The sequence below is a fragment of the Mesoplodon mirus genome (genome assembly GCF_964341445.2).
Source record: "Mesoplodon mirus genome assembly, chromosome: 10".
Taxonomy (NCBI): domain Eukaryota; kingdom Metazoa; phylum Chordata; class Mammalia; order Artiodactyla; family Ziphiidae; genus Mesoplodon; species Mesoplodon mirus.
Window position 1 is genome coordinate 9179040 of NC_138986.1, and position 27978 is coordinate 9207017.

The 27978-nt window shown below is 41.6% G+C and overlaps 1 protein-coding gene across 2 annotated transcripts in view; it reads right to left on the reverse strand.

Annotated features, from left to right (window-relative positions):
- TULP4 (TUB like protein 4) overlaps window positions 1-27978 on the reverse strand; it is a 246763-nt gene that overhangs the window by 150717 nt on the left and 68068 nt on the right. For both annotated transcript variants that reach the window (XM_082634188.1, XM_082634189.1), the window contains exon 2: window positions 15000-17229. In XM_082634188.1, the coding sequence (XP_082490314.1) occupies window positions 15000-15251 (252 nt within the window). In that variant the 5' untranslated portion in view covers window positions 15252-17229. The remainder of the gene's footprint in view (window positions 1-14999; window positions 17230-27978) is intronic.

Below are 27978 nucleotides of genomic sequence, written 5' to 3' on the forward strand. Positions count from 1 at the left end.
CGCACACACACACACACACACACACGCCAGCCCAAGTTAACAACAGGTCAATCTGTGGAAAGACTGAGTGTTTAACTTTCTCGCAACTTTTATGTATGTTTGAAATTATTTCCAAATAAAAAGGTTTTAGGACCTTGGACAAAAGGCCTTTTAAGTCATACATTAATAAGCTCTCTGGGGTAAGCATGCAGCTCTGCCATAATCCTCAAAAAGAAGCAGAATCGTCCAAAACGACACAGTTCAATACGGTAGCCATGAGCCACATGTGGCAACTGAGCACTTGAGATGTGGCTAATTCAAATTGAGACGTGCCAACTTTCAAGGACTTAACATGAAAAAGAATATAAATTATCCCATTAAGAGTTTTTATACTGATTACATATTGAAATGATATTTTAGACATATTGGGTTACATAAAATATATTATTAAATAAATTTCACCTTTTTACTTTATAATGTAGCTACTAGAAAATTTTAAGTTACACATGTAGCTCATATTGTATTTCTCTTACAATGCTGATCTAAAATATAATAATACTTTTTTTTGAAAAGAGGTGTTTGTTGATCTCTTAAACAAGTATTTCATTACTAGAGAAAAATGTCAAGGAACATTACAGATTCTGACTCCCCTAAGCTGATTTCAATCTTGGAAATAAAGTAGATAATTAGGTTTTTTTAAGGCATAATTAAGGGAAAAGAAAAATTTAAGGCCTAGGAGACAAGAAAGAGCTCTCTGGTCATGTTGTTTAAGTAATTGCCTGATTAGCCACAAATCCCATCTGTAGCAAATTTCCTGAAGAGGAGAAAAAATAAAATCTAAACTCATGAAAATACTGAGCGAATGGGAAGACAATAGATGGTTTTCACACTTCTGTTTTCAAACTCTGTATGAATAACATCAAGTTCCCAAATCCTAAACATTAACTTATAGAATCTTATAAACAAAGCCTTTAAACAGTTACTTCTGCTACCAAGGAGTTTATGAAATAAACTTGACTGACAACAATGTTACTTACAACATTACTTATTTTTCCGTTTTAAGGTTCTGACTGACAAACTCTTCCTTAACTCTAAAGGTTTAAGAAGGACATGAAGAGGAGAACTGAGCTAAGACAGACAAAACTGGTTTTTGTTTGAAACACTACTTAGGGATTATACACAGGGAGGAGAAAGGAAGGTCGGGCACGAGCTTAAACAGGATTATTTCAGGATAACGAAAGGTCCCTGGGACAGAGACAACTTCCTCTGTATTTTAGTTATCCAAATCTAACTAGGCCAAGTGGAGAAAACAACAAATGTCAGTAAGAATTCTATACAACAGCAACAATGAGGGAGAGAAACCAAACGTAGGCTGCCAGAAGGTACGATAAGAACACCCAGCAGTATAGTCTTGGGCAACGTGCATAGGTGTGTTTGTTTTGGAAGTTTGGAGTCAAGCAGGTGGACGGAACCAATTAGAATCACCGAACTGACTCACAGCACAGGATCCCGGGCTCTCTCTCCTGACCCACACTCTCCCCACCCACCCCAGACCATATCCCAGAAAGATGACTTCGATCAACTCTAGACAAAAATCTCCTACTAGAATACGATACCTGCTGCCAGCGCACATGGATCCATTTCTGCGTTATGTCTAACAGCCTCCCTGCCGAAGGACCAGCAGATGCGCCATGCACCCCCGAGGCCACGAGTCAGGCCCCGTGGCCTCAGACAGAAGCTGACAGCATGAATGAGCTCTGCTTAAGACGAAGTCAAGAGTGCCTTGCAGATAAGGAACCAACACAGATGAGGCGCCCGTAGTCCCAGGATCCCAAACCTATAATAAAACTACCGGCACAAGCCCAGCCTCCCTCACAGCTGGGACACTCCCATCCTGCTCCTAACCCCTCACCTGCTTCCCACCTCACACTCCATTCCCGTGTTTTGCCGTCATGAGGCCAACTCCTGCAGTCTCAGAAAAGAGGCCATGGCTCCACTGTTCTAGCTTCAGAAGGAAATGCAGATGGGTGAAACACCCAAGGATGACAGTGAGTCTAACAATAATTAATAAGAACTAAGACTTAAAGAGCTCTTCTATGTGCATTGTCTGTGGGTCACATCTTTCAGTCACCACAACCACTTTAGGTGGCAGGTGTTATGTTCCCTTAGAGACAATGCAACCACAGCACACAGACGGTTAAGTCCTTGTCCCAAATCACACCGAAAGGGGGTCAACTCAAACCCAAGCAGTCTGGCTCAAGAATCCATAGGTTCAGCTATTAATAAATCATGAACACAGATTCCACAGTTCAGGAAGTATTTCTTTGCCCAGGACTTCAGTAACAATCTCATTCTCATTTGCTCTCATTCTGACATCATGAAGCTTGAAGCTGCTTCCCTAAGAGGCTACTACCAAAAAAATTATTGTCCTGTACCCACATCCCTCTCTCACTCTCTCTAGCAAAAATACACCCAAAAGATAGCTTGCCATGAGTCTAAAAGACTTTCAGATATGATCATTTATTTTTATTAAGAGAAAAAAATTAGACAAACCCAATTGCTAGAGGAAAAAAATGAACAATGCCATTATTTTGACAAATTCTATTTTCTTAATAAAATATAATAATATTATAGTCTGGGTTTTGTTTAGGGAAAATAAATCTGCATTTAATGCCTTTAAGAATCTTTAAAAAATATCTTAACAGGAGATTTCAGATTTAAGATGGCAAAATAAAGATGATCCTATTCCATCTCTTAGAAATCACCTCAAAACAAGGAGCATGAAAACACACACAAAAGCCATCTTCGAGGTGCCCTGACCACAGCATGTGAAGACAGAAAATGGATAAGGAACGTGGCAACTGGCTTCACAAAACAGAGGAAGGCCAAACAGGGTGCCTGCAGAGAGGTGCCTGGGAGAAGGAAGCCCGGAAAGGCTCAGGAATGAGGCTCGGGGACTGTGAGAGGTGCAGGCGGGGCTGAAGCCAGAGGGCCGGGGTGAGCACATTAGCGCAGGCACCCACGCAGCCAGATGACGCTCCCGACCCCGGAGCTGTCAGAGACGTCGCCAGGCAATTCTCACCGCAGCGTCAGAGCCTGAAGGCTTAATCCCCTGGCAGAGTGAACCACAGAAAGCAGTCTCGGGGACACTGGGCACAGGTCTGAGGCCTGACAACTGGGCATTTTCCGAGAGGTTCAGAGTGTGGAATCTATCTTCCCCCACCCCTAGGAGCTTCTAATCTAGATTCTGTCTCTATGAATTTGACCATTGGAGGTAACTCCCATAAATGGAATCATAAAAAAAAAAAAAAGTGTGTGGAATCTGCGGGGCTCCAGGCTCAGTCTCAGCTCCATCAATTAGCAAAGGTGCATCACCTTAGGCAAGCTGCTCAGCATCTCGGCACCTCAGTTTCCTCATCTATAAGATGATGATAATAAATAGGTTCAAAGTCCTAGAGCCGATGCCAGGATTAAACGAGGTAAAGCTCTAACAGTGGGGCCAGTACACAGCAAGCACTCAACAAGTGTCAGCTCCTCCTCCTGCCCCTCTACTTCTACTATCACTACCTCTCCCCCAGCACACACACACACGCACACACACCCCCTCCTCAGGCTCTCAGAATGCTGACGGCAGGAGTAAATTCACAGGCATGCAACCGGAAGGGCCTTATGTCGAGAAACTGAACCACCCCAGTGAATATGCTTGGCTGCTGACCTTTAGCAGTCAGCAACAAAACAGTTGATTCTCCCCCAGATTATTCCACAATAAAGCCCATCAGCTGAAATACCCGCCCCCCCCCACCGCCCATACACACAGAGGTGACAAAAAGCTTTCTAATACATTACTTCTAAACATCATCATGAAGTTTCAGAATATCTGGGATAATGAGCAGATGTCAGGTTTTTTTAAAGGCCACATATAACTGACTTAGAATAATAATATAATAATAGCCAATTTTACCAAGTCCTCATGATGTACTAGGCACTGTTGAAAATGCTTTACATATAGTAACTCATTTAATCCTTCCAACAAACACATTTCACAAATGAGAAGATTATGGTACAAAGAAATTAAACAATACCCTTAAAGTCACAACACTACTGAGCGATAAAGCTGGGGCTCAAACTGAGTCCAGCTTCAGGGCCTGAACTCTTAACTATTATGCTTCTCAGTAATAACTCTGCAACTTTGTAGACTATGGGAAAATGCCTTCAAAATTCTGAAGGAACCAACCTAGAAATATATACCTAGCCAAACTATGAATCAAGAGTAAAGGCAAAATTGAGGTATTTTCAGACATACAAGTCTTAAAATTTATGATTTACGAATTCTGGTTTAGGAAATTCTGACCTAAAGATCCAAAAACATGCCTATTTCTGCCTCTTTGATAGAACAGTTCTCTGCTCAAAATAAGAATTCGTAAGACACATTTAAAAGAGCTGCTTCTCAAATACCTTCAGTTTGTAAGTGGCTACACTCGCGTCTCACTCATAACTCTGTTTCTCTGCTCATTATGGTTCACCTCTTCTTGAAGCAGTGTCTTACAGAAGGAAAAACACACACGCATGAATTCAAATCCCACATCTGTCATTGTCATCATCTAGCTCTATACTTCAGACAACTTCCATAACATCTCTGATCCTCACATTCTTCAACTGTATACCAGGGATAATAAAACAAAGCTGTAGAGAGTTGTTCTGAGGGTTAAACAAAACAGTGGACATAAAGCACATAAAAAATCGTGGCCATATAATATGTGGCAACTGTCATCAGCAGTAGCAACATTATTTCCTTGCAAACCATATCCATTCTCCTGACACGCAGGTCATCTGGGCAGGAATGGCTCTTCTTTCATCACTGTGGAGCCGAAGTCCAGCAGTTTCCAGCCTAGCGTGGCCCCTCAAGTATTTACAGAACCCAAAATGAGTAAGTAAATAAAGTATGAAATACTTTAACATCACCATTTATATACACTGCATTCACTATTTTCAGAGTCCTTTCAAAGGCAGAAATGAAAGACAACAGACTTGACATAGATATTAGCAGTAGTACTCTGTGGATATTTACTTTCCTGTATCTGAATGTTCAACTTCTTAATTGCTAAGAATATAGCTGGCTTCATAGGGTTCCACTGCTCAGTGTGCTACCATAGCTTACAGTATGATTGCAGATCAGGAGAACTATATAAAATCATGAGTTTAATTATGGAAATAAAAATTAATAGAAACTTATGTGATTAGGCTAATAAAATGTTCTTCAAAAAAAAGACAGAAGTCCTTTCAAAAATATACTCTCATAGATTCTCACGACAACTCTGAAAGAAAGAAATTACTATTTCAACTTAACCATGAGTAAAATAAGGACATGAACAGCTTGGACACACCAGCTAGTTAAGTGGTAGAGCTAGAACTTCTTGGAATAGAGATATAGAAAAACAGGAACAGAGCGGGGAGCGGAATAGGCCATCACCACAGGAAGTAAATCACCATCCTCCCTTCCATCTATCACTGTGATACCCTAGTGGGTGACCACAAATCTACCAAAAGTCACTTTTTGTGAAGAATTCAGAAGGAAGATAAAAGATTCCCTGTGTCTTCTCACTGGCTTTAATCCAAAATTTGTCAAATTTTCTCTCTGGAATTAGTGTATGACCCCTTAAATATGTTGAATCCTGTACAAATGTTTATAAATCAAAAGCAGTTTTCAAATCTCTTTTAAGTTTAAGAAAGCTGACCATCACCATGCACAGTGATGCAAAAACAAGCCCAGGCTCGGCAATCCACCCGGAGCCCTGGGGCTTCCAGAAAGGAGGGTGAACTAGACACACCATGGAGCATAACAGAAACCTGAGATTCAACTACAAGGGGAGATCATTCTTATAATCCAGAAATTCTCATTCTTTTCAGAATTGTGACCTATGTCATACAGTATTTTTAGGAAAGAGAAAAGAAAACTAAAGTACATGAGATATAAATTAGAATACTTTTACAACACTTGAGAAACTAAATATACCCTGGTAAGCAGAGCCCTCCACAATGGGTTAACAACAGAGTTTAAGGCAAAAGATCTGTGAGTAGGCCTGTACAGCATGGTGTGAAGGAGACAGGAAGGCATGTTTCAGACATCACTTGGAAGTCGAATACAGTGGGAGGCCTTGCTGATAACTGGATCTGGGAAAAAGGAAAGGGCAGGGAGGTTGCTGCGCGTACAGCATACAGTGTGACTCACTGGCCAGCCATGGGGCCATCTCCTGATATGGAGGAAACAGATGGAGGCTAAAGGGGCAGTGGGAAAAGGAGTTCTCTCTTAGAGGGCCTACAGTTTGAGAAGCCTAGTGACTGATGTCCAATTCTGTATCTCATATAACAAACCGAAGAACAGAATCTGGAACTAGAAGGTGATGGCAGGTGGAAGATATAAATTCGGAAATCATCAGCATATAGGTAGATTTAGCACCGACTTGGAGAGGTTATCTAGAAACAGAGGCATGCCTGGGGCCCTCCAACATTTATTAACAATGAGGTGAAAATAGGCAGAGCCAGCAACAAGGGTGGAAAGTAGAGGCCAGGTAGATAAGAGGAAAATCAGGAGAGCCTGGTGTCCTGGAAAGCAAGAGAAAATAACGTTTCAACTCCACTGAATGCTTCCAAGACAGCAAGTGCCATAAAGTGGCCTACGGGTTTAGCAACGTGTGGTCATTGGGAATGTGACCATCTCAGTGGAGTGGTGGGAAAAGAAGCCCCACTGAAGTGGGCTAACAAGTTAAAGGAAATTAAAATAAACGAATGACATTTTAAATAGTAGGAGGTGAGGAAATTACGACACGAGAACAGATAATCTTCACTAAGTTCACCAATCTACACAAGCAGGTAACTGTAATAAGGCATTACCAGGGTAAGCACAGAGGTTTGTTCGGTGTACAGTGTACAGCCTGGGGTGAGGAGTGCGGGGGGGCGAGCAGAGGGTCAGAAAAAGCTTCTCAGAGAAGAAGTAACCAGATCCCAGAATCCAGGAGACACCCTTCCTACAGCGGATGTGTCCCTGTAATGAAACAAATCCCACCAAACACGCATGAATGCCTGTCCGCACTTAAGTGAAGAAAATCTCATTAAATGAAGAATCACTGACTAACTTGCATGTCATCAATAATAACCGTAATGAATTGTTTTCTAGAAGAAAAACATTCCCAAGTTTTTCAGCTGTGAAACAGCAGATCACGAGACCTGACATGCGCAGTTTGGTCATCCCATGGCCAGAAGACAGTAAAATTCTGTGACAGTTCTTGACTAGAGTTTTTAGGGTATGTCAGGGTGGGGGCAGGGGGACTTGGCTCCTCGAGTGGAAGGGCAGTGAAGATTAGGTAACTAAGCAATGGACAGAGATGACTTAAACATCAGCCTTCCTGAAAATGAAAAAACATAAAACTCTTCAGAGGCTGCTTTTCACGATTCCCTTAAAGGAAGATACAGGCTCATAATCATGTACTCAAAATCCTTGCAGCTAGGTAAGTTTTGAAATTCAGAGTTTTTGAAATTTTAGGTCTGAAAACAGGAGACACCATCAATATATAACACCCCCAGGAGTGTCTGGGCAGCACCCATAATAAAACATAAATATTTCTGCAGCTGACATGGCAGGATGATGACAAAAAATAGCCTCACATCAGTTCATGTCTTGCCATTAAATGAGTCATGTGAAAACTTTCCATTTTCAGAGCCCTTAGATTTCACAACTGTGGATAAGGGACTGAGAACTTACACCTAACACAAGTTTTAAGAAAATAAAGTTACACTGAAGGAGAATGGCAGAGCTCTGGGATCCAATTCCAGCTCTCCTCCATACGAGCTGTATGAACCTAGGCAAACCAGTTAGCATCCATAAACCTTAGCTTTCTGACCTGTAAAATAGGAAAGTGATATCTATCCCTAAGTCTACTGTGAAAACCACATGAAGTAGTTAGGTTGCAAGGCACCTGGTACTATGTGTCTGGCCCTTAGCAGTAGAATGACTAAACATCCCAGTTTGCCTGTGACTTTTCCAGTTTTAGCACTGACAGTCACACATGCTGGGAAACCAGGATGGCTGGTCACCCTACTTGGCAGGCACTCAATAAATAGGAACTATTCTAATGTTAAGAATAGAAATTAGCACAGGAAATGATTACAGTATCGTGTAATAAACCATAATGGAAAAAAATATGAAAAAGTATGTATGTATATATAACTGAATCACTTTGCTGTACATCAGGAACTAACACAATATTGTAAATCAACTATACTTCAATTAAAAAAAAAGAACAATAGATGGAGAGATGTACCATGTTCTTGGATTGGAAGAATCAACATTGTGAAAATGACTCTACTACCCAAAGCAATCTACAGATTCAATGCAATCCCTATCAAACTACCACTGGCATTTTTCACAGAACTAGAACAAAAAATTTCAAAATTTGTATGGAAACACAAAAGACCCCGAATAGCCAAAGCAATCTTGAGAACGAAAAATGGAGCTGGAGGAATCAGGCTCCCTGACTTCAGACTATACTACAAAGCTACAGTAATCAAGACAGTATGGTACTGGCACAAAAACAGAAAGATAGATCAATGGAACAGGAAAGAAAGCCCAGAGTTAAACCCACGGACATATGGTCACCTTATCTTTGATAAAGGAGGCAGGAATGTACAGTGGAGAAAGGACAGTCTCTTCAATAAGTGGTGCTGGGAAAACTGGATAGGGACATGTAAAAGTATGAGATTAGATCACTCCCTAACACCATACACAAAAATAAGCTCAAAATGGATTAAAGACCTAAATGTAAGGCCAGACACTATCAAACTCTTAGAGGAAAACATAGGCAGGACACTCTATGACATCAATCACAGCAAGATCCTTTTGGACCCACCTCCTAGAGAAATGGAAATAAAGACAAAAATAAACACATGGGACCTAATGAAACTTCAAAGCTTTTGCACAGCAAAGGAAACCATAAACAAGACCAAAAGACAACCCTCAGAATGGGAGAAAATATTTGCAAATGAAGCAACTGACAAAGGATTAATCTCCAAAATTTATAAGCAGCTCATGCAGCTCAATAACAAAAAAACAAACAACCCAATCCAAAAATGGGCAGAAGACCTAAATAGACATTTCTCCAAAGAAGATATACAGACTGCCAACAAACACATGAAAGGATGCTCAACATCTTTACTCATTAGAGAAATGCAAATCAAAACTACAATGAGATATCATCTCACACCAGTCAGAATGGCCATCATCAAAAAATCTAGAAACAATAAATGCTGGAGAGGGTGTGGAAAAAAGGGAACACTCTTGCACTGCTGGTGGGAATGTGAATTGGTACAGCCGCTATGGAGAACGGTATGGAGGTTCCTTAAAAAACTACAAATAGAACTACCATATGACCCAGCAATCCCACTACTAGGCATATACCCTGAGAAAACCATAATTCAAAAAGAGACATGTACCAAAATGTTCATAGCAGCCCTATTTACAATAGCCCGGAGATGGAAACAACCTAAGTGTCCATCATCGGATGAATGGATAAAGAAGATGTGGCACATATATACAATGGAATATTACTCAGCCATAAAAAGAAATGAAATTGAGCTATTTGTAATGAGGTGGATAGACCTAGAGTCTGTCATACAGAGTGAAGTAAGTCAGAAAGAGAAAGACAAATACTGTATGCTAACACATATATATGGAATTTAAGAAAAAAAAATGTCAGGAAGAACATAGGGTTAAGACAGGAATAAAGACACAGACCTACTAGAGAATGGACTTGAGGATATGGGGAGGGGGAAGGGTAAGCTGTGACAAAGTGAAAGAGCGGCATGGACATATATACACTACCAAACGTAAGGTAGATAGCTAGTGGGAAGCAGCCGCATAGCTCAGGGAGATCAGCTCGGTGCTTTGTGACCGCCTGGAGGGGTGGGATAGGGAGGATGGGAGGGAGACGCAAAAGGGAGGGGATATGGAAACATATGTATATGTATAACTGATTAAATTTGTTATAAAGCAAAATAATAATAATAATAATAAAAAATAAATAAAAATGAATCACAGAGCTAAATGCAACAGTCAAAACTATTAAACTTCTATAAGAAAATATAGCAGAAAATTTGCTAATAAACTTTTAATTTTTAACACTGAAAAAAAAAAAAAGAACAGAAATTAAAAGTAAAAATACAAAATGGAAAAATCACATGAAATAGTTTCAGTAGTGAAATATCCATGTCACTAAGAATTATAATCACCTCTTTTGTGGTAGGCACAATTCTAAAACAGCAGCCCCTGGTGTGCACACCCTACACGATTCCCTCACCTGGAGTGTGGGCAGGTCTGACCTAATCAGATGTGCCCTTTTTCAGAGATGGAAAGTCAGACTCCAAGCTACAGTAGATGCTCTCCTGCTGGCCTTTAAGATGCAAATGGCCATGTTGTGGAGAGGGCCATGTGGCAGGAGTGGTGGGCGGCCTCTAGGAGCGGAGGGCTTCAGTCCTACAACCACAAGGAACTGATTTCTGCCAACAACCTGAACGCATCTGAGGGGTACCCCAGCTTCAGAGGAGCTCACAGTCCCTGATGCCACCATGAAACCCCATGCAGAGGACCCAGGCCAGGCTTCAAACCTACAGAACTGTGAGATAAGAAGTGGGTGTTGGGACTTCCCTAGTGGCACAGTGGTTGAGAGTCCGCCTGCCGATGCAGGGGACACGGGTTCGTGCCCCGGTCCAGGAAGATCCCACATGCCGCGTAACGGCTGGGCCCGTGAGCTGTGGCCGCTGAACCTGCACGCATCCAGAGCCTGTGCTCTGCAACGGAGAGGCCTGCATACCGCAAAAAAAAAAAAAAAAAAAAAGAAGTGGGTGTTGTGAGCCACCAAGTCCATGGTGATTTGTTACACAGCATTAGAAAAATATCTCTTATCCCAGGGATGCAAGGATTCTTCAATATTCGCAAATCAATCAATGTGATACACCACGCTAACAAACTGAGGAATAAAAACCATATGATCATCTCAATAGATGCAGAAAAAGCTTCTGACAAAATTCAACACTCATTTACAGTAAAAACTCTCCAGAAAATGGGCACAGAGGGAACCTACCTCAACATAATAAAGGCGATATATGACAAACCCACAACAAGCATCATACTCAATGGTGAAAAACTAAAAGCATTTCCACTAAGAGTAGGAACAAGACAAGGATGTCCACTCTTGCCACTATTATTCAACACAGTTTTGGAAGTCCTAGCCATGGCAATCAGAGAAGAAAAAGAAATAAAAGGAATACAAACTGGAAAGGAAGAAGTAAAACTGTCACTATTTGCCGATGACATGATACTACACATAGAAAATCCTACAGATGCCACCAGAAAACTACTAGAACTAATCAGTGAATTTGGTAAGGTTGCAGGGTACAAAATTAATGCACAGAAATCTCTGGCATTCCTATATACCAACAACAAAAAATCAGAAAGAGAAATTAAGGAAACACTCCCATTTACCATCTCAACAAAAAGAATAAAATATCTAGGAACAAACCTGCCTAAGGGGGTGAAAGACTTGTACTCAGAAAACTATAAAACACTGATGAAAGAAATCAAAGATGACATAAACAGATGGAGAAATGTACCATGTTCTTGGATTGGAAGAATCAATACTGTGAAAATGACTATACTACCCAAAGCAATCTACAGATGGAATGCAGTCCCTATTAAACTACCAATGGCATTCTTCACAGAATTAGAACAAAAAATTTTACAATTCGGATGGAAACACAAAAGACCCCGAACAGTCAAAGCAATCTTGAGAAAGAAAAACGGAGTTGGAGGAATCAGCCTCCCCAACTTCAAACTGTACCACAAAGCTACAGTAATCAAGACAGTATGGTACTGGCACAAAAAGAGAAATATAGATCAATGGCACAGGATAGAATGCCCAGAGATAAACCCATGCACATATGGGCACCTAGTTTACGACAAGGGACAATGCAGAAAGGACAGCCTCTTCAATAAGTGGTGCTGGGAAAACTGGACAGCTACATGTGAAAGAATGAAATTAGAACACTCCCTAACACCATACACAAAAATAAACTCCAAATGGATTAAAGACTTAAATGTAAGACCAGACACTATAAAACTCTTAGAGGAAAACATAGGAAAAACACTCTTTGACATAAAGCACAGCAAGATCTTTTCTGACCCATCTCCTACAGTAATGGAAATAAAAACAAAAATAAACAAATGGGACTTAATTAAACTTAAAGGCTTTTGCACAGCAAAGGAAACCACAAACAAGACAAAAAGACAACCCTCAGAATGGGAGAAAAGATTTGCAAATGAAACAACAGACAAAGGATTAATCTCTAAAATATACAAACGGCTCATGCAGCTCAATGTCAAAAAAACAAACAATCCAGTTAAAAAAATGGGCAGAAGACCTAAACAGACATTTCTCCAAGGAAGACATACCGATGGCCAAGAGGCACATGAAAAGATGCTCAACATCACTAATTATTAGAGAAATGCAAATCAAAACTACAATGAGGTATCACCTCACACTGGTCAGAATGGCCATCATCAAAAAATCTAGAAACAATAAATGCTGGAGAGGGTGTGGAGAAAAGGGAACACTCTTGCACTGCTGGTGGAAATGTGAATTGATACAGCCACTATGGAGAACAGTATGGAAGTTCCTTAAAAAACTAAAAACAGAACTACCATACAACCCAGCAATCCCACTAGTGGGCATATACCCTGAGAAAACCATAATTCAAAAAGAGTCATGTACCAAAATGTTCACTGCAGCAGTATTTCCAATAGTCAGGACATGGAAGCAACCTAAGTGTCCATCATCGGATGAATGGATAAAGAAGATGTGGCGCATATATACAATGGAATATTACTCAGCCATAAACAGAAGTGAAATTGAGTTATTTGTAGTGAGGTGGATGGACCTAGAATCCGTCATAGAAAGTGAAGTCAGTCAGAGAGAGAAAAACAAATACCGTATTCTAACGTATATATATGGAATCTTAAAAAAAAATGGTACTGATGAACCTAGTTGCAGGGCAGGAATAAAGAGGCAGACATAGAAAATGGACTTGAGGACATGGGGTGGGAGGGGAAGCTGGGGTGAAGTGAGAGTAGCATCGACATATATACGCTACCGAATGGAAAATAGTTAGCTGGTGGGAAACAGCAGCATAGCACAGGGAGATCAGCTCGGTGCTTTGCGATGACCTAGGGGGGTGGGATAGGGAGGATGGGAGGGAAGCTCAAGAGGGAGGGGATATGGGGACACGTGTATGTATCTGGCTGATTTGCTTTGTTGTGCAACAGAAACTGACACAGTATCGTGAAGCAAGTATACTCCAACAAAGATCTATTTAAAAGAAAAAGAAAAATATGTCTTTTAAGAGAGCATCCAGTTCAAAATTACAGGGGTGTGTGTGTGTGTGTGTGTGTGTGTGTGTGTGTGTGTGTAGTAAGGACAGAAGGATCTGTAAACAGAAATTCCTTGCATAAAACTACCTTTTTTAATATGAAAAGTTCAAATCCAAAAGAAGTTTTTACACAACTGAAACTTTTCATACATTGACGGTAGGGGCATCAAACGTCACAATCACTTTGGAAAACTGTTCCTGGCGATTCCTGTTAAACCTGTTAAATTCCTGTTAAATGCACGCCCGCTCTGCAACCTGGAAACCTGTCATGAGCGCGCAGACCCACAAGAAGGCACGCACACGAAAGTTCAGAGCAGGTTTCACCACAACAGCGAGAAACTGGACGCATTCCAAATGCCCACCATTTGAAGAATGGAGGAATGGAAAAACTGTGGTGTCCTCCTTCAGTGGAAAACTAACACCAGTTAAAAGAACAAACTAACAGCACACATGACAGGGATGAATCTCACAGACACCATGTTGAGTGAAAGAAGCCAGACACAAAGAGAATAAAATGAATGATTCCACTGACATGAAGTTCAAGCACAGGCACAACTGACGTGTGATGACAGAGCCAGAGTCTGGGTCACCTCTCAGTGGGCTGTGGGGCCTGGGAAGGGGCAGCAGGTACCTGTGAGAGGTCCTGGAAATGTTCTACACCCTGATCTGGGGGAAGGTTACACGGGTGACTGCGTACGTAAATAATCACTGAGACGGACGTATGCGTACGGTTAATGCACTTTACTGTACGCTACCCTTCAAAAATATTCTTCCCCTTTACAACGACTAACCAAAAACCATCCAGTGACAATTTAAGGTGGATTCCTCATAAGAAACTAGTCAACAGTGAAGCATGAATATGGTTAACACGCTACGCAAGTACAACTCTTCTTGTAAACACACTGCTCACTAAATGCTGGTTGAAGGAATTTCAAAGATAATGACCGTGGTTATGTTTCAGAAGCCCAGAGGAATCTATATGCATGTATACATAGCATAATGTCCTCAACAGAATATACCCCATAGATGTTGAAAACCATGACTCTTGTCCAATTACTCCTTTCACCTCTGTCCAATTAATTCCTTTGTTTACCTCCCAGTACAAGAATACAAGCTAGGTGTTACACCATCATAAAGCATGCAGATGTGAACTGTGCACAGCCAAGACAGAACCACTTCCATGGCCTGCACTGCCCATCTGACACTGGGGCAGTGACTCTTTGCCATGGATACAGGCGACCATAAAGGCTCAGAGCGTGACAGGCAGGTTAGGATCGTCTCATCCAACCTCACACCTGGTCAGAAAGCCGCCTTGGTGCCCCTGCCAGGGGGCAGCCCACCCACCACAGGGAGAGGAGGACAAGGGACGCTGGAGAGGTGACACAGCCCGCCGGGAACTGTGTCTCCGACTGGGGGACACACACAAGACAGGGTTCACGTTTGAAAAGTCTCCCTCAGCAGCAAGTCTGAGAAACTGGAATCCATGCAGGATGGGCTCAGATCCATGGCTAGTGACCAGACCAAAAGTGAAACAGAAGCCCGCTCACCTCGCTATTGTGGCCCCGAAGGTTGAAGTTGATTCTCTGCGGAGTGTTCCTGTCCCGGCGGCAGTGGCTGGAGGTGAAGGTCACGCCAACAACGCCACGCCCGTTGCCCGTGGCCAGCCAGCCCTCCTCGTAGTAGCGCCTCCTGCACACGGGCTTCTCCTTCTCACTCTTGGGGACACGGCCCTTCCAGGACAGGCAGAGGATGTTGGAGTCACTGCACAGGACAGGCCCATGCTCCACCGCTGCATACATACTTTTTTTTGAAGAACCGTTTTACTTAAAAAGTAATGCTGAATGCTGAAAAACTGCTTTCACTGACAGATCGATGTTATTTTTGTGGTTGGCTTGCGCTGTTTTCCCTGACCCCCTTTTAAGACTGACCCGGTTCTAATTAGAAGGTCAGTATTTTATAAAGATCCACCAAATGCATAGTGAAAAAATTCCTCTATAAAAGATGACGGCAGTCAGCTAAGAAAAGGTAATGCTTAAAAACAACGTGGGGTCCATTTTTATTTTCAAGTCCTCAGAGGAAGAGGGGGCTGACCCTTTGGAGAAAGAGCATCGTTAACAAGTGGTGATAAAGAAACTGAGTGTTCTTCTTTTCACTCAACTTGGTTCTTCTTATTCAGCCTGAGATTCCAGTTTAGTGTAATGTGATTCCAGAGACAAAGGGCTGCAAATACATAGATTTCAAGTAACTTAAGGCTTTAAGAATCCCTCGAGCTGGAATCTTCTCTTCAAAAGCTCAGATGCAGAGACAGAATACATGGGGATCATCTTCCTTCTGAAGCCACCCTCTGGCTTGTTTTCTCAACTAGACAAATCTCTGCTGCTAAAGCTGAAAAAGATTGCATAAAGGGAAAAAAAAGGCACACAAACCGTGCAAAACAGACCAGAGTTTGTGCAGACAGCAGTCCAAATTTTAGGAGAAAAAAGGACTCTTTCCCCACTGTTCAGAACCAGAAACCTCCAACTTCAGAGCCCAACCTGGCTTCCCAGCAGGTGGCTGTGTCCCCAGGGAGGGCCCTTCTGCAGGCTGACGCACCCCTCGGTGCCATAGAGGCGGGCGAGAAAGCCCCTTCCCTCAGCAGAGCCAGAAGGCTCTAAAGCTCTCACAGGAGGGAGTCTGAGTGTGGGCCCCCGGCGAATCCTAAATACTCCTGCAGGCAAACGGGAGCCAAGCTGGGCTGCAGGCTGCGTCTCCTCCCTTCCTACCCTAGTCACTTCTCCCCTTTCCGCTCGTAAAGATTACATACTTTTCCATCTTGAAGGAAAACAACTAATCTCAGAATTAAGTCCATCAAGTAGCCTTCCTCTTATATACAAAGATTCCTGGACTCGACATGGAAGAGAATCCCTTAAAACGGAAACACAGGTGAGAGTCAGCTTCTTCCCCACTGTCTCCCTACGGAGTGACCACGTTCGGCTGACGGGCACTTTCCTGATAACCTCCAGAGACCGTCTCCAAACGCCACGTGTACAGTCCAAGGAAAGAAGCTTTACTCGGATGCTCCTTGATAATTATTTTGTAATTATCAGTTTCAACTGCTACCTTAAGGTATTATCCTATAGGTATAGGAAAGGAAAAGGGAAGTAATAAATTAAAATTTCTGGAATACAGTTAACAGAAAAAAGGCAAAGGAATCAGTTCACTGTTCAAACTTGTCCCATCATACCCTAACTGGCTTTCCTCCAGTCATAACCACACAGTAAGAGCCACTCTTCAGTCCAGAATTTTCTCCTCTGTCCAAATCACCAGACCCACTGAAAAATAAAGTGCAAAAAGCACTGCATGCTCCCATCTGCAATGCTTGAAATCACACTTCTCCCTCAGTCACCTTCTCACTTAGTTCCTTCTTTAAACTGGAGAGGTATTTTTGAGGCTTGATCTGTGCAAGTTTTTTTTTTCTTCTTTTTGCAAACCTTCTTTACCCGTGAAGACCATATGGAAAACTGGCCATTAGTGATGTATTTTTCTCCCCGGGCTCCCAAGCCCAGTGGTGTCAAGTTGCTCCATCTGATTCTTAAATTAATTTTCATCAGTTGTAAAACTCTTCAAGTGCACACAAGAATGAGCCTGCCTTCTCGTGTAAATGTGTATGTACAGAAAGAAGGTTTTAAATATACATAGACATACACTCTTCAGCTGGCACACAAGACGTCTGTTTTCCCAGTCGTTTCAGGAACCATGGGATTAATCACAGCTTGAAGGCCCTGGAGTCTTAAAAATCTGTAAAACAAAATAGGACATAAAAAAAAGAACTTTAAAATACTGAACAATAAAGGTTCTAATACACCTTTTTGCATGAACATATGAATATCATGTAAGAACATAATAATCACTGTAACTGAAATCAGAGACCCATCTGGACACTTACATGTATCAAATGGAGCAACCGATTGGTCAAATCTGAATAGTAAAAGGGGGCTCCTTGCCAGCTTACAGACAACACGCAACATGAGGAGGCTGAGCGCCAGGTACCATTTACTAAATCTGCCAGCAGCTGTGCATAGTGAATGAAATAACACCTAAGACTGTCCTTCCTAGGACTCTGAGCCCTGAAGGTGCACCTTTACCATCCAGAGGTCATCACCCTGAGTTAAGCAGGCATCTTCAAAAAGGAGACAGAAGAGACTCAGGCAAGTTATCTGAAATGATGTTTTCACTCTCAGTAAAAAATAATCCCTGAAGACACAAGGCAGCAAAGGCCTTTAACTGCCAGCAGGCCACAGAGCAAAAGGCACAGCTGTCTTCTCGGCTTTTACAGCGTCTACTGGCAATACAGGCCTAGAGAAGCTACCTGCAGCAAACCCATCCCCTCCTCCTTCCTGCTGCCTTCAGTCCAGGCCCACAACACATCTGCAAAGACACTGGACAACTTGATCCCTAACATCCCCACGCCACCCCACCTTCCAGAGGACCCTCAGAGCGATCTTTCTAAAATTCAAGGCTGCCCCAAGAGCCTGGACTGTTCTCGCCCCGCCCAGGCAGTCCCCCACCCCCACCCCACCCCTGAGAGCTAGCTGAAACGGACAGCCCAGCCCCACCCCCCAAATACCTGACACTGAAGGTCAAGGGTTGGGCCTCAGTATCTGCATTTCCAACAAGCTCCTGAGAGACGCTAACACCGCTGGTCTGGGACCAGCGTTGAGAACCACTGGCCTATGAGATCGAGTCCCAGCAAGACCCCTTAGGATGTGATTTCAACCTGTCCTCTTCTGCCACAGCCTCCACGTCCAGCCTGTGCTGCAGCCGTCGCCCTCTGGCCACTCCGTGAACCATGTCCCCAAGTACTGAGTCCCTCCTCTCCTTCATGTCTCCACACCTGCTGCTCCTTTGCCCAGCCAGCCCACACCGCCTCTAACACCCGCCGAACATGCCCTCTCCCGTGAAGCTTCCCAGAGACTCCATACTAACCCGTGCAACAGTCTTCCTCTCGCTGCGTCTAGAGGCTGGGAGCCTACCCTTCTCGTCCCTGGCAAGGAGCTTAGCAGAAACAAGTTACTCAGTAGAAGTCTGTAAGAGGATGCAGGCAGGAGCAAGGCAGCAGCTACAGATAATTTCCTGGAGATACCCTAATTCAGATGAGTCACAGGACATATACTTCCTATGTGTCTAAAATCAAAACAAATTCTCTCAGGAAGCACTTGTACCCGAGGGGAAAAAGTGAAAACAAATGCTATAAAATTCAAATTATGCCATGTTCTTCCTCCTGAGATTCTAATGTCACTGTAAAATACTCCCTTAGTCCCTGCCCTGGCCTGGGGACAGCACCACAGAGGAGAAAAGCAAAAGCAACTTCTCGAGACCCAGCAATATATACACAGGGTTTAAACGATTTAAGAGCATAGTCCACGATTACTGAAGCGCCCACACTAAACACGACAGTGTAAACCATCAGCTCCCTCACACCGGCCTGGAGGGAGAGGGGTCTGTAACGTCAAAATTATTTTCAAAATAAAACTAAGACGTTATTTGTCTTCTTCACTGCATTGACAATTTCCATCAACGGTGCGAAAGCAACAGTGGGTCAAACTGCCAGCTGTGTGACACGAAACAAGGCCCAGCACCAGCCAGCACCAGTGCTCTTCAGCTTTTTTTAAATGCCAGCTTCACTTAAGAATATTCTCGGGCTTCCCTGGTGGCGCAGTGGTTGAGAGTCCGCCTGCCGATGCAGGGGACACGGGTTCGTGCCCCGGTCCGGGAGGATCCCACATGCCGCGGAGCGGCTGGGCCCGTGAGCCATGGCCGCTGAGCCTGCGCGTCCGGAGCCTGTGCTCCGCAACGGGAGATGCTGCAACAGTGAGAGGCCCGTGTACCACAAAAAAAAAAAAAAAAAAAGAATATTCTTGGGACTTCGCTGGTGGTCCAGCAGTTAAGACTCTGCGCTCCCAGAGTCTTAACAGGGGGACCCAGGTTCGATCCCTGGTCAGGGAACTAGATCCTACATGCCGCAACTAAAGATCCCGCACGCCGCAACTAAGACCCAGCGCAGCCAAATAAATAAATAAATATTAAAAACGAAAAAAGTTCTTCATGCAGCCGTAAACATTATTAATTTATTAAATCTCACCTCTCGAGGACGTGGTTTTTAATATTCTGTGTTTCAAACAGTAAATACACACAGCACTTCTGCTGACGACGGCCCTACAGTGGTGATCCTGAGGAAAAGCACCTGTGCTCTAGTTTAAGTTATGGGCGGAGCAAACCGCTGTTTCACGACATGCCGTGTTTACTGGAAAGAATGAATGACAAAGTATGGTCATTCCGGCTTGGGTCTTGGGCAGACATTTTTCTCCAATGTGAACAAAGTGAGCTGTCACTTTAAAGAAAACAACTGATGGTATTTGTTGCTGATAATAAAAGTAGAGCTTTCAAGTTAAAATTAGAATTGTGGGAAAACCAGCATCTATCACTATGAGCTTGATAGCTCCCCAAGATTTAAAGACACTCTGCAAGCAACAGAAGGTGATATTAATAAATGTGAATTTTCTACAGTATATTTCATAGTGTGTCAATACTTGGAAGATCCCATAATTTGCTGAAGCAATATTCTTCAAATGACCAGTGAATGATGATACCAATGATGCTCGACAGAGCCATTCAAAGTGCAAGAAAGACAAATGGATTTTAATATAACCAAGTACAAAAAAGTCACTGATATATTTAAAACTCCACATTGCTACTAACCTTTAAGAAACTACCACTTGTTGAGTTTTAGTACAGTATCAAAGAAAAATATTCATGATTAGCTGAAAAGACTATTAAAATACTCTTCCCTTTTCCAGCTACATATCTGTGTAAGGTCAGATTTTCTTCAGACATTTCAACAAAAACAAAATATTGTAACATTGAATGCAGAAGCATATATGGGAATTCAACTATCTTTTCAATAAGTCAGACATTAAAGATATTTTACCAAAATGTAAAATAATGCTACTCTTCTCAGTAATTTTTTTAGTCAGAAAATAGTCATTTTTCATTTAAAATATATTATTTATAACATTTATAGGTTTATTGTTTTTAAATGAATTAGTAATTTTTTTTAATTTCTCAGTTTTAATTTCTAATATGGTAAATATCAAGAGCTAACACCCACATAATCAAAAGCTCTTTTCGGACTTCAATAATTTTTGAGAATACAAAGGGGCCCTAAAACCAGAAAGGTTAAAAATCACTGACATATGCTAATGCTAACTCTCCAGAATATAAGCCTTAAATAACTGTTGAAATAAAGTATGTAGGATAAATTTCCATAGTAAAAGCACAGACAAAAGTGTTTCATTTTATATATGCTGCTAATGGTTTTTAATCAAACTTTTAAAATTACAGAATGCCATGTATGCTAGACAAAATAAGGCAGATCATTTAAGGAAAAATGACATGCTCCTTTATTATTTCTCAAATGGATAATGGATACAAAAATCTAACAACAAAAAAACTCCTATCATAGCCTCCTAATTACTGAAAGGCTGGTGCCTATCTTAGTGCTACCGTTAATAGAACTAAGTGATGTTGGATACTTCCCTTCTGTCTTATTTTCTCATGAGGATGAGAAAATAAGGCTCTAACTGATTAACTAGTTTCTGAGGGAAGATGACTGTCAAATCAACACTAGTAAAGGGGTTTGGTATAAAAAGATTAAAAAGCAACTGTTCAACTGAAAGCAGGGACTCGGAACAGATATTTGCACATCCATGTTCAAAGCAGCACTATTCACAATAGCCAAAAGGTGGAAGGAACCCAAGTGTCCTCAGACAGATGAATGAGTAAACAAAATGTGGAAAAACATACAATATTATTCAGCCTTAAAAAAACTGAAATTCTGTCTGACACATGCTGCAACATGGATGAACCTTGAAGACATTATGCTGAGTGGAATAAGCCAGACACAGAAGGACAAATACATGTAAGTATGATTCCACTTATATGAAGTATCTAGAGTAGCCAACTTCATAGAGACAGAGGAAATGGTGGCTGTGAGGGGCTGGGGGCGGGGAGACGGGGGAGTCATTATTGAATGGGTACAGAGTTGCAGTTTGGGATGATGAAAAAATTTTGGAGATGGACAGTGGTGACGGCTGCATAATAATGTGAATGTATTTCTATTAAGGCCGTTGAATTGTACACTTCCAAATGATAAAAATGGTAAATTCTGTTACATATATCTCACCTCAATTTTTAAAATCAGGTGAGAAAAGCAACTATTCATACAAAGTTTTCTGATAATAGACTGAAGGTAAATACTCAGTTTGGCATTATGATGTTTTTTACCCTAAAACTGTAATGCAGGCCCATGAGCCATCCTTGGAGGCTTTCATTAGGAATAAACAATGCTATCCTCTGAGTTCTGGCCCAAACCTGCTTCTGTTAATTGCAGCTTATTTTCAGACTATTCCGATAGTAAATCACTGAAAAATATATTCTATTCTATCTATCAATTCTATTGTAATCTGCTTTTAGAAGATTACAATCTTAAAGCAAATAATACATGTGCCTGATTGAATTAATAACCGGACAGCGATCTAGGGGACAGTAGACGTGTACGATGCCTCACACGCTGACTTCCCATACTATCCAGTTCTAACGGCAAATTAGGAGCCCGAGAATTTGGGAAACTACAACTTAGGGACAGAATTGTACATCATCAAGAAAATTCTGTACTAATCACAGGCGCTCCTGGATGAATCAACCAACAAATGTTAACGGAACATCTATTATGCAGGAGGCCCCTGTGCTGCACTCGCTGCCCGTCTTGCCCCCGGTTAGATATTCTGTTTTCTAACTAAAGTTATTTCACTACAGGTTATTCTGTTTTATCTGATTCCTACTTTCCACCAACATGGATAAAATTTACTATTGGGGGGAATAAAAATGCATTTGTCACTTGTTTTAGTTGTCACCTGAAAGGGGAGAGGGGGTTGGAAACTATGCCTGGGGAGGGCGCACACAGAGGTACTGCTGGGACGCTAGCCATATTCCATATACTCCATGTCTTGATCTGGGTGGTAGTTATGGGGTGTTCACTCCATAATTATTCTTTACTACACCTCTATGTCTGACATATTCTTCTACATGGATGGTACATCTCACAATAAGCAGGTTTAACGCACTGTGAACTATATTAGGCATCAGTTCTTTGGGGTTTTTTGATAATTTAAATCAATTATTAAGAGAGTTTTTTTAGTTATTATATCCAACCTTAATGAGTAGTCTCTCAATCTAGAAAATCCCAATAAACTATCAAAAATACTTTTTTAGTTCTCAAGCTAAGAAAGTATCCACAAAGAAAAAACATATTAAGAGTAACAAATGGATATAAGAGAATTTCAGAATAAAGCTCTATTTCTTTCTAAAGGGTAAAAATGTATACAGTAGTTAGGCAGAGGACTGAGATGAGAAGCGGAAAGTAGATTTTAGGAAAAAATACATAGATGTTGTTAGATGAATGCAAAACAGGAAAAAAAAACAAAGTAGAAACTTTTGAATAAAATATTCCCAACACTCTAAGCTTTTGACTACAGAGTTGTTTGCGGGTTTGAGAGAAGAAAAGGAAATAAACATGAGTTTTGCTGATTGGCGATGTAAATTAAGCACACCCCAGGGTCTGCTCCCGGACAGCTGCCTGCTGTCCTGGGCTCAGCTCCACGGCAGGGTGGAGGGAGGGTAGCTGCCGCCGCACTGGGGCTCCCCTGATGCCTCCTTTCCACAGACAACAACAGGTCCTGAATTCCACATTTCTTTTTTTTTTTTTTTTTTTTTTTAGTTTCTGCTTTATAACAAAGTGAATCAGTCATACATATTTGAGGAAAGTAACTACACTGACCTGCCTCTAATTACAGTCACTCCTTTCCCTGGGGAATTTTCCACAACCCACAAACGTCAAGGGAGTTCTAACTGGTTCCTAATTAGTTTCAATAGCTGCCTGGAGGCTAGTTCAAATCTACCTTCCAAGACTGCCTTTAAAGGTAGGGATACTCTCAGATGGACCTAGAGAGTATTACGCTTAGTGAAATAAGTCAGACAGAGAAAGACAAATACGGTGTATGTTATCACTTATAAGCAGAATCTAAAAAATAAAACAATTGAATGTGTATAACAAAACAGAAACAGACTCACAGATATAGAAAACAAACTATTTACCAGTGGGGAGAGGTAAGGGGGAGGGACAAAAGAAGGGTAGGGGACTATGAGGTACAAACTACTATGTATAAAATAGATAAGCAATAAGGATATATTGTACAGCTCAGGGAAATACAGCCATTATTTTATAACTTTATATGGAATACAGTCTATAAAAATACTGAATCACTATGCTGTACACCTGAAACTAATATAATATTATAAAACAACCATACTTATTTTTTTAAAAAATCAATGTCAACCAGCCTAGGGGGCAGGAAGAGAGGGCGAGAAGGTCGGGACACTCCCAGCAATCAAATGTCACTTGGCTACTACCTACATATGCAGGGAAACAACTACACACATGAAACATCTACAACACCACTGCAAAGCTAATGGAGTTTAATAATGATTTAATATATTTTATCGTGGTATTCTCTAGCTCTTAATTCTCAAAACATGCTTGTGAGATAATAACTAAAGACACGTATGCATGGTTATACCCAGGCTTATTCAAAAGATGCAATTTTACTACAATTGTGTGAGTGTCACATCACTTTCCTGTTGACTGTAAATCTTAGAGACACTTCCCACAGAAAAGCTGTCTTATTCCGAACAGCACGAGCTCCTTCAGATGCTCGTAGCACACAGAAGCACTGCCCAGACTCACATGGCAAGGGTCTTCTCTGCTCATAATACAGCTATTTTTCAGTATAATCCACCGTACCTACCAAACCACAAACACCCGAACTCCACTTTTTATCTCACCTGCAGTACCCACCAGTAATGCATTTAATGAAGTCTTCAACACTGTATTAAGTATGGTTCAGAGTCCCAAACAGTCGTCTACGAAAAAGGGAAACTAAATGCTGACTGAATGAGGTTCTCTTCACAAACCGCCAAGTGGTCACCGACACCAACCATTCAGATCTGGGCCTTCTGAAAGCCTGAGGCCGCCAGGCACTGCAGCCCATTAGAGTGAAAGAATTTAGGGAGAGGGCTGTGGTCCACTGCTGTGCTCAGAGAACAGCAAAGAAATACATTCTCAGGGAAGGTTACTCCTATTTACTTTCTGTGCCTGATTTCTACAGCCAGTTCTAAGAACATGAACATCTAATTATCTGTACAGAGACAGGAGAGCATGGAGGCTGCAAGACCAACAGATTGATTACAAGTTTAAAAGAGTGGGAGCTAGATACGTCTGAGAATGAATCCACACTGGAAACTTAGATGTTAAAATACTGTGGTGAGCTTCCAGGTGTCCGCTCCTCTGGTGAGATGGGGCCGGGAAACGCTCTCCTCAGCTCCTTGCCTGGGTGGGCAAGGCAGGCTCTAAGGCTGGCGGAAATCCTCGTTTGAGGGTCCCACCGAGTTCCCTGGTCAGAGTGCTGCACCTGAGCGGAGCGGCCGCTCGGGACTACTGCTCAGGCGCTGCAGAAAGCCTTCTTCGATCCTGACATGTTATCACTTTGGGACCATTGGCCAGGTGCTCCTGACTTGGCCACATGAAGGCTCAGACTGTCCCAGTCTCTGAAGTGAAGAGAACCAACATGACTAGCATCTCTCTCACCACCATGAATGCAACATATTTCAATGAAGGGTATCAGGAGGACGTCTACAGATCCCAGACTGGCATGTGCAGGTTCTGAGGCACAGTGGGATAGCCTCGTGTATCTGGGTGGCCTCTGGAGACAGCTGTGACAGAGCTACAACAGGGCAGTGGCCGACACTCAACTCACAGCCCATCTTCTCGAGCCAGGTGGCTGACAGGGTCTCGGTGCTCCGACCGGGTGTCAGGCCTGAGCCTGAGGGGGGAGAGCCAAGTTCAGGGCTTTGGTCCACCAGAGACCTCCCGGCCCCACGTAATATCAACTGGCGAGAGCTCTCCAAGAGATCTCCGTCTCAACGCTAAAACCCAGCTCCACTCAACGGCCAGCAAGCTCCAGTGGTGGACATGCCATGCCAAACAACTAGCAAGACAGGAACACAACCTCACCCATTAGCAGAGAGGCTGCCTAAAATCATAATAAGTTCACAGACACCCCAAAACACACCACCGGACACGGTCCTGCCAGGAAGCCTAAACAACCCACTGAACCAACCTTATCCACTGGGGGCAGACACCAAAAACAACGGGACTATGAACCTGCAGCCTGCGAAAAGGAGATCCCAAACACACTAAGGCAAGCAAAATATGAAGACAGAGAAATACACAGCAGATGAAGGAGCAAGGTAAAAACCCACCAGACCAAACAAATGAAGAGAAAATAGGCAGTCTACCTGAAAAAGAATTCAGAGTAATGATAGTAAAGATGATCCAAAATCTTGGAAACAGAATGGAGAAAATATAAGAAACATTTAACAAGGACCTAGAAGAACTAAAGAGCAAACAAACAATGATGAACAACACAATAAATGGAATTAAAAATTATCTAGAAGGAATCAATAGCAGAATAACTGAGGCAGAAGAACAGATAAGTGACCTGGAAGATAAAATAGGAAGATAAAATAGTGGAAGTAACTACTGCAGAGCACAATAAAGAAAAAAGATTGAAAACAATTGAGGACAGTCTCAGAGACCTCAGGGACAAGATTAAACACACCAACATTCGAATTATAAGGGTCCCAGAAGAAGAAGAGGAAAAGAAAGGGACTGAGAAAATATTTGAAGAGATTATAGTTGAAAACTTCCTTAATATGGGAAAGGAAATAGTTAATCAAGTCCAGGAAGCGCAGAGAGTCCCATACAGGATAAATCCAAGGAGAAAAACGCCAAGACACATATTAATCACACTATCAAAAATTAAATACAAAAAAAATATTAAAAGCAGCAAGGGAAAAGCAACAAAAAACATACAAGGGAATCCCCATAAGATTAACAGCTGATCTTTCAGCAGAAACTCTGCAAGCCAGAAGGGATTGGCAGGACATATTTAAAGTGATGAAAGGGGAACACCTACAACCAAGATTACTCTACCCAGCAAGGATCTCATTCAGATTCGACAGAGAAATTAAAACCTTTACAGACAAGCAAAAGCTAAGAGAGTTCAGCACCACCAAACCAGCTTTACAACAAATGCTAAAGGAACTTCTCTAGGCAGGAAACACAAGAGAAGGAAAAGACCTACAATAACAAACCCAAAACAATTAAGAAAATGGGAATAGAAACATACATATCAATAATTACACCTTAAATGTAAATGGATTAAATGCTCCAACCAAAAGACACAGACTGGCTGAATGGATACAAAACCAAGACCCATATATATGCTGTCTACAAGAGACCCACTTCAGACTTAAGTACACATACACACTGAAAGTGAGGGGATGGAAAAAGATACTCCATGCAAATGGAAATCAAAAGAAAGCTGGAGTAACAATTCTCATATCAGACAAAATAGACTTTAAAATAAAGACTATTACAAGAGACAAAGAAGGACACTACATAATGATCAAGGGATCGATCCAAGAAGAAGATATAACAATTGTAAATATTTATGCACCCAATGTAGGAGCACCTCAATACATAAGGCAAATGTTAACAGACATAAAAGGGGAAATCGACAGTAACACAATCATAGTAGGGGACTTTAACACCCCACTTTCACCAATGGACAGATCATCCGAAATGAAAATAAATAAGGAAACACAAGCTTTAAATGACACATTAAACAAGATGGACTTAATTGATATTTATAGGACACTCCATCCAAAAACAACAGAATACACCTTCTTCTCAAGTGCCCATGGAACATTCTCCAGGATAGATCATACCTTGGGTCACAAATCAAGCCTTGGTAAACTTAAGAAAATTGAAATCATATCAAGTATCTTTTCTGACCACAACACTATAAGACTAGATATCAATTACAGAAAAAAAACTGTAAAAAATACAAACATATTGAGGCTAAACAATACACTATTAAATAACCAAGAGATCACTGAAGAAGTCAAACAGGAAATAAAAAAATACCTAGAAACAAATCACAATGAAAACACAATGACCCAAAACCTATGGGATGCAGCAAAAGCAGTTCTAAGAGGGAAGCTTATAGCAATACAATCCTACCTCAAGAAACAAGAAAAATCTCAAACAAACAACCTAACCTTACACCTAAAGCAATCAGAGAAAGAAGAACAAAAAATCCCTCCAAGTCAACAGAAGGAAAGAAATCATAAAGATCAGATCAGAAATAAATGAAAAAGAAATTAAGGAAACGACAGCAAAGATCAATAAAACTAAAAGCTGATTCTTTGAGAAGATAAACAAAATTGATAAACCTTTAGCCAGACTCATCAAGAAAAAACAGGAGAAGACTCAAGTCAATAGAATTAGAAATGAAAAAGGAGAAGTAA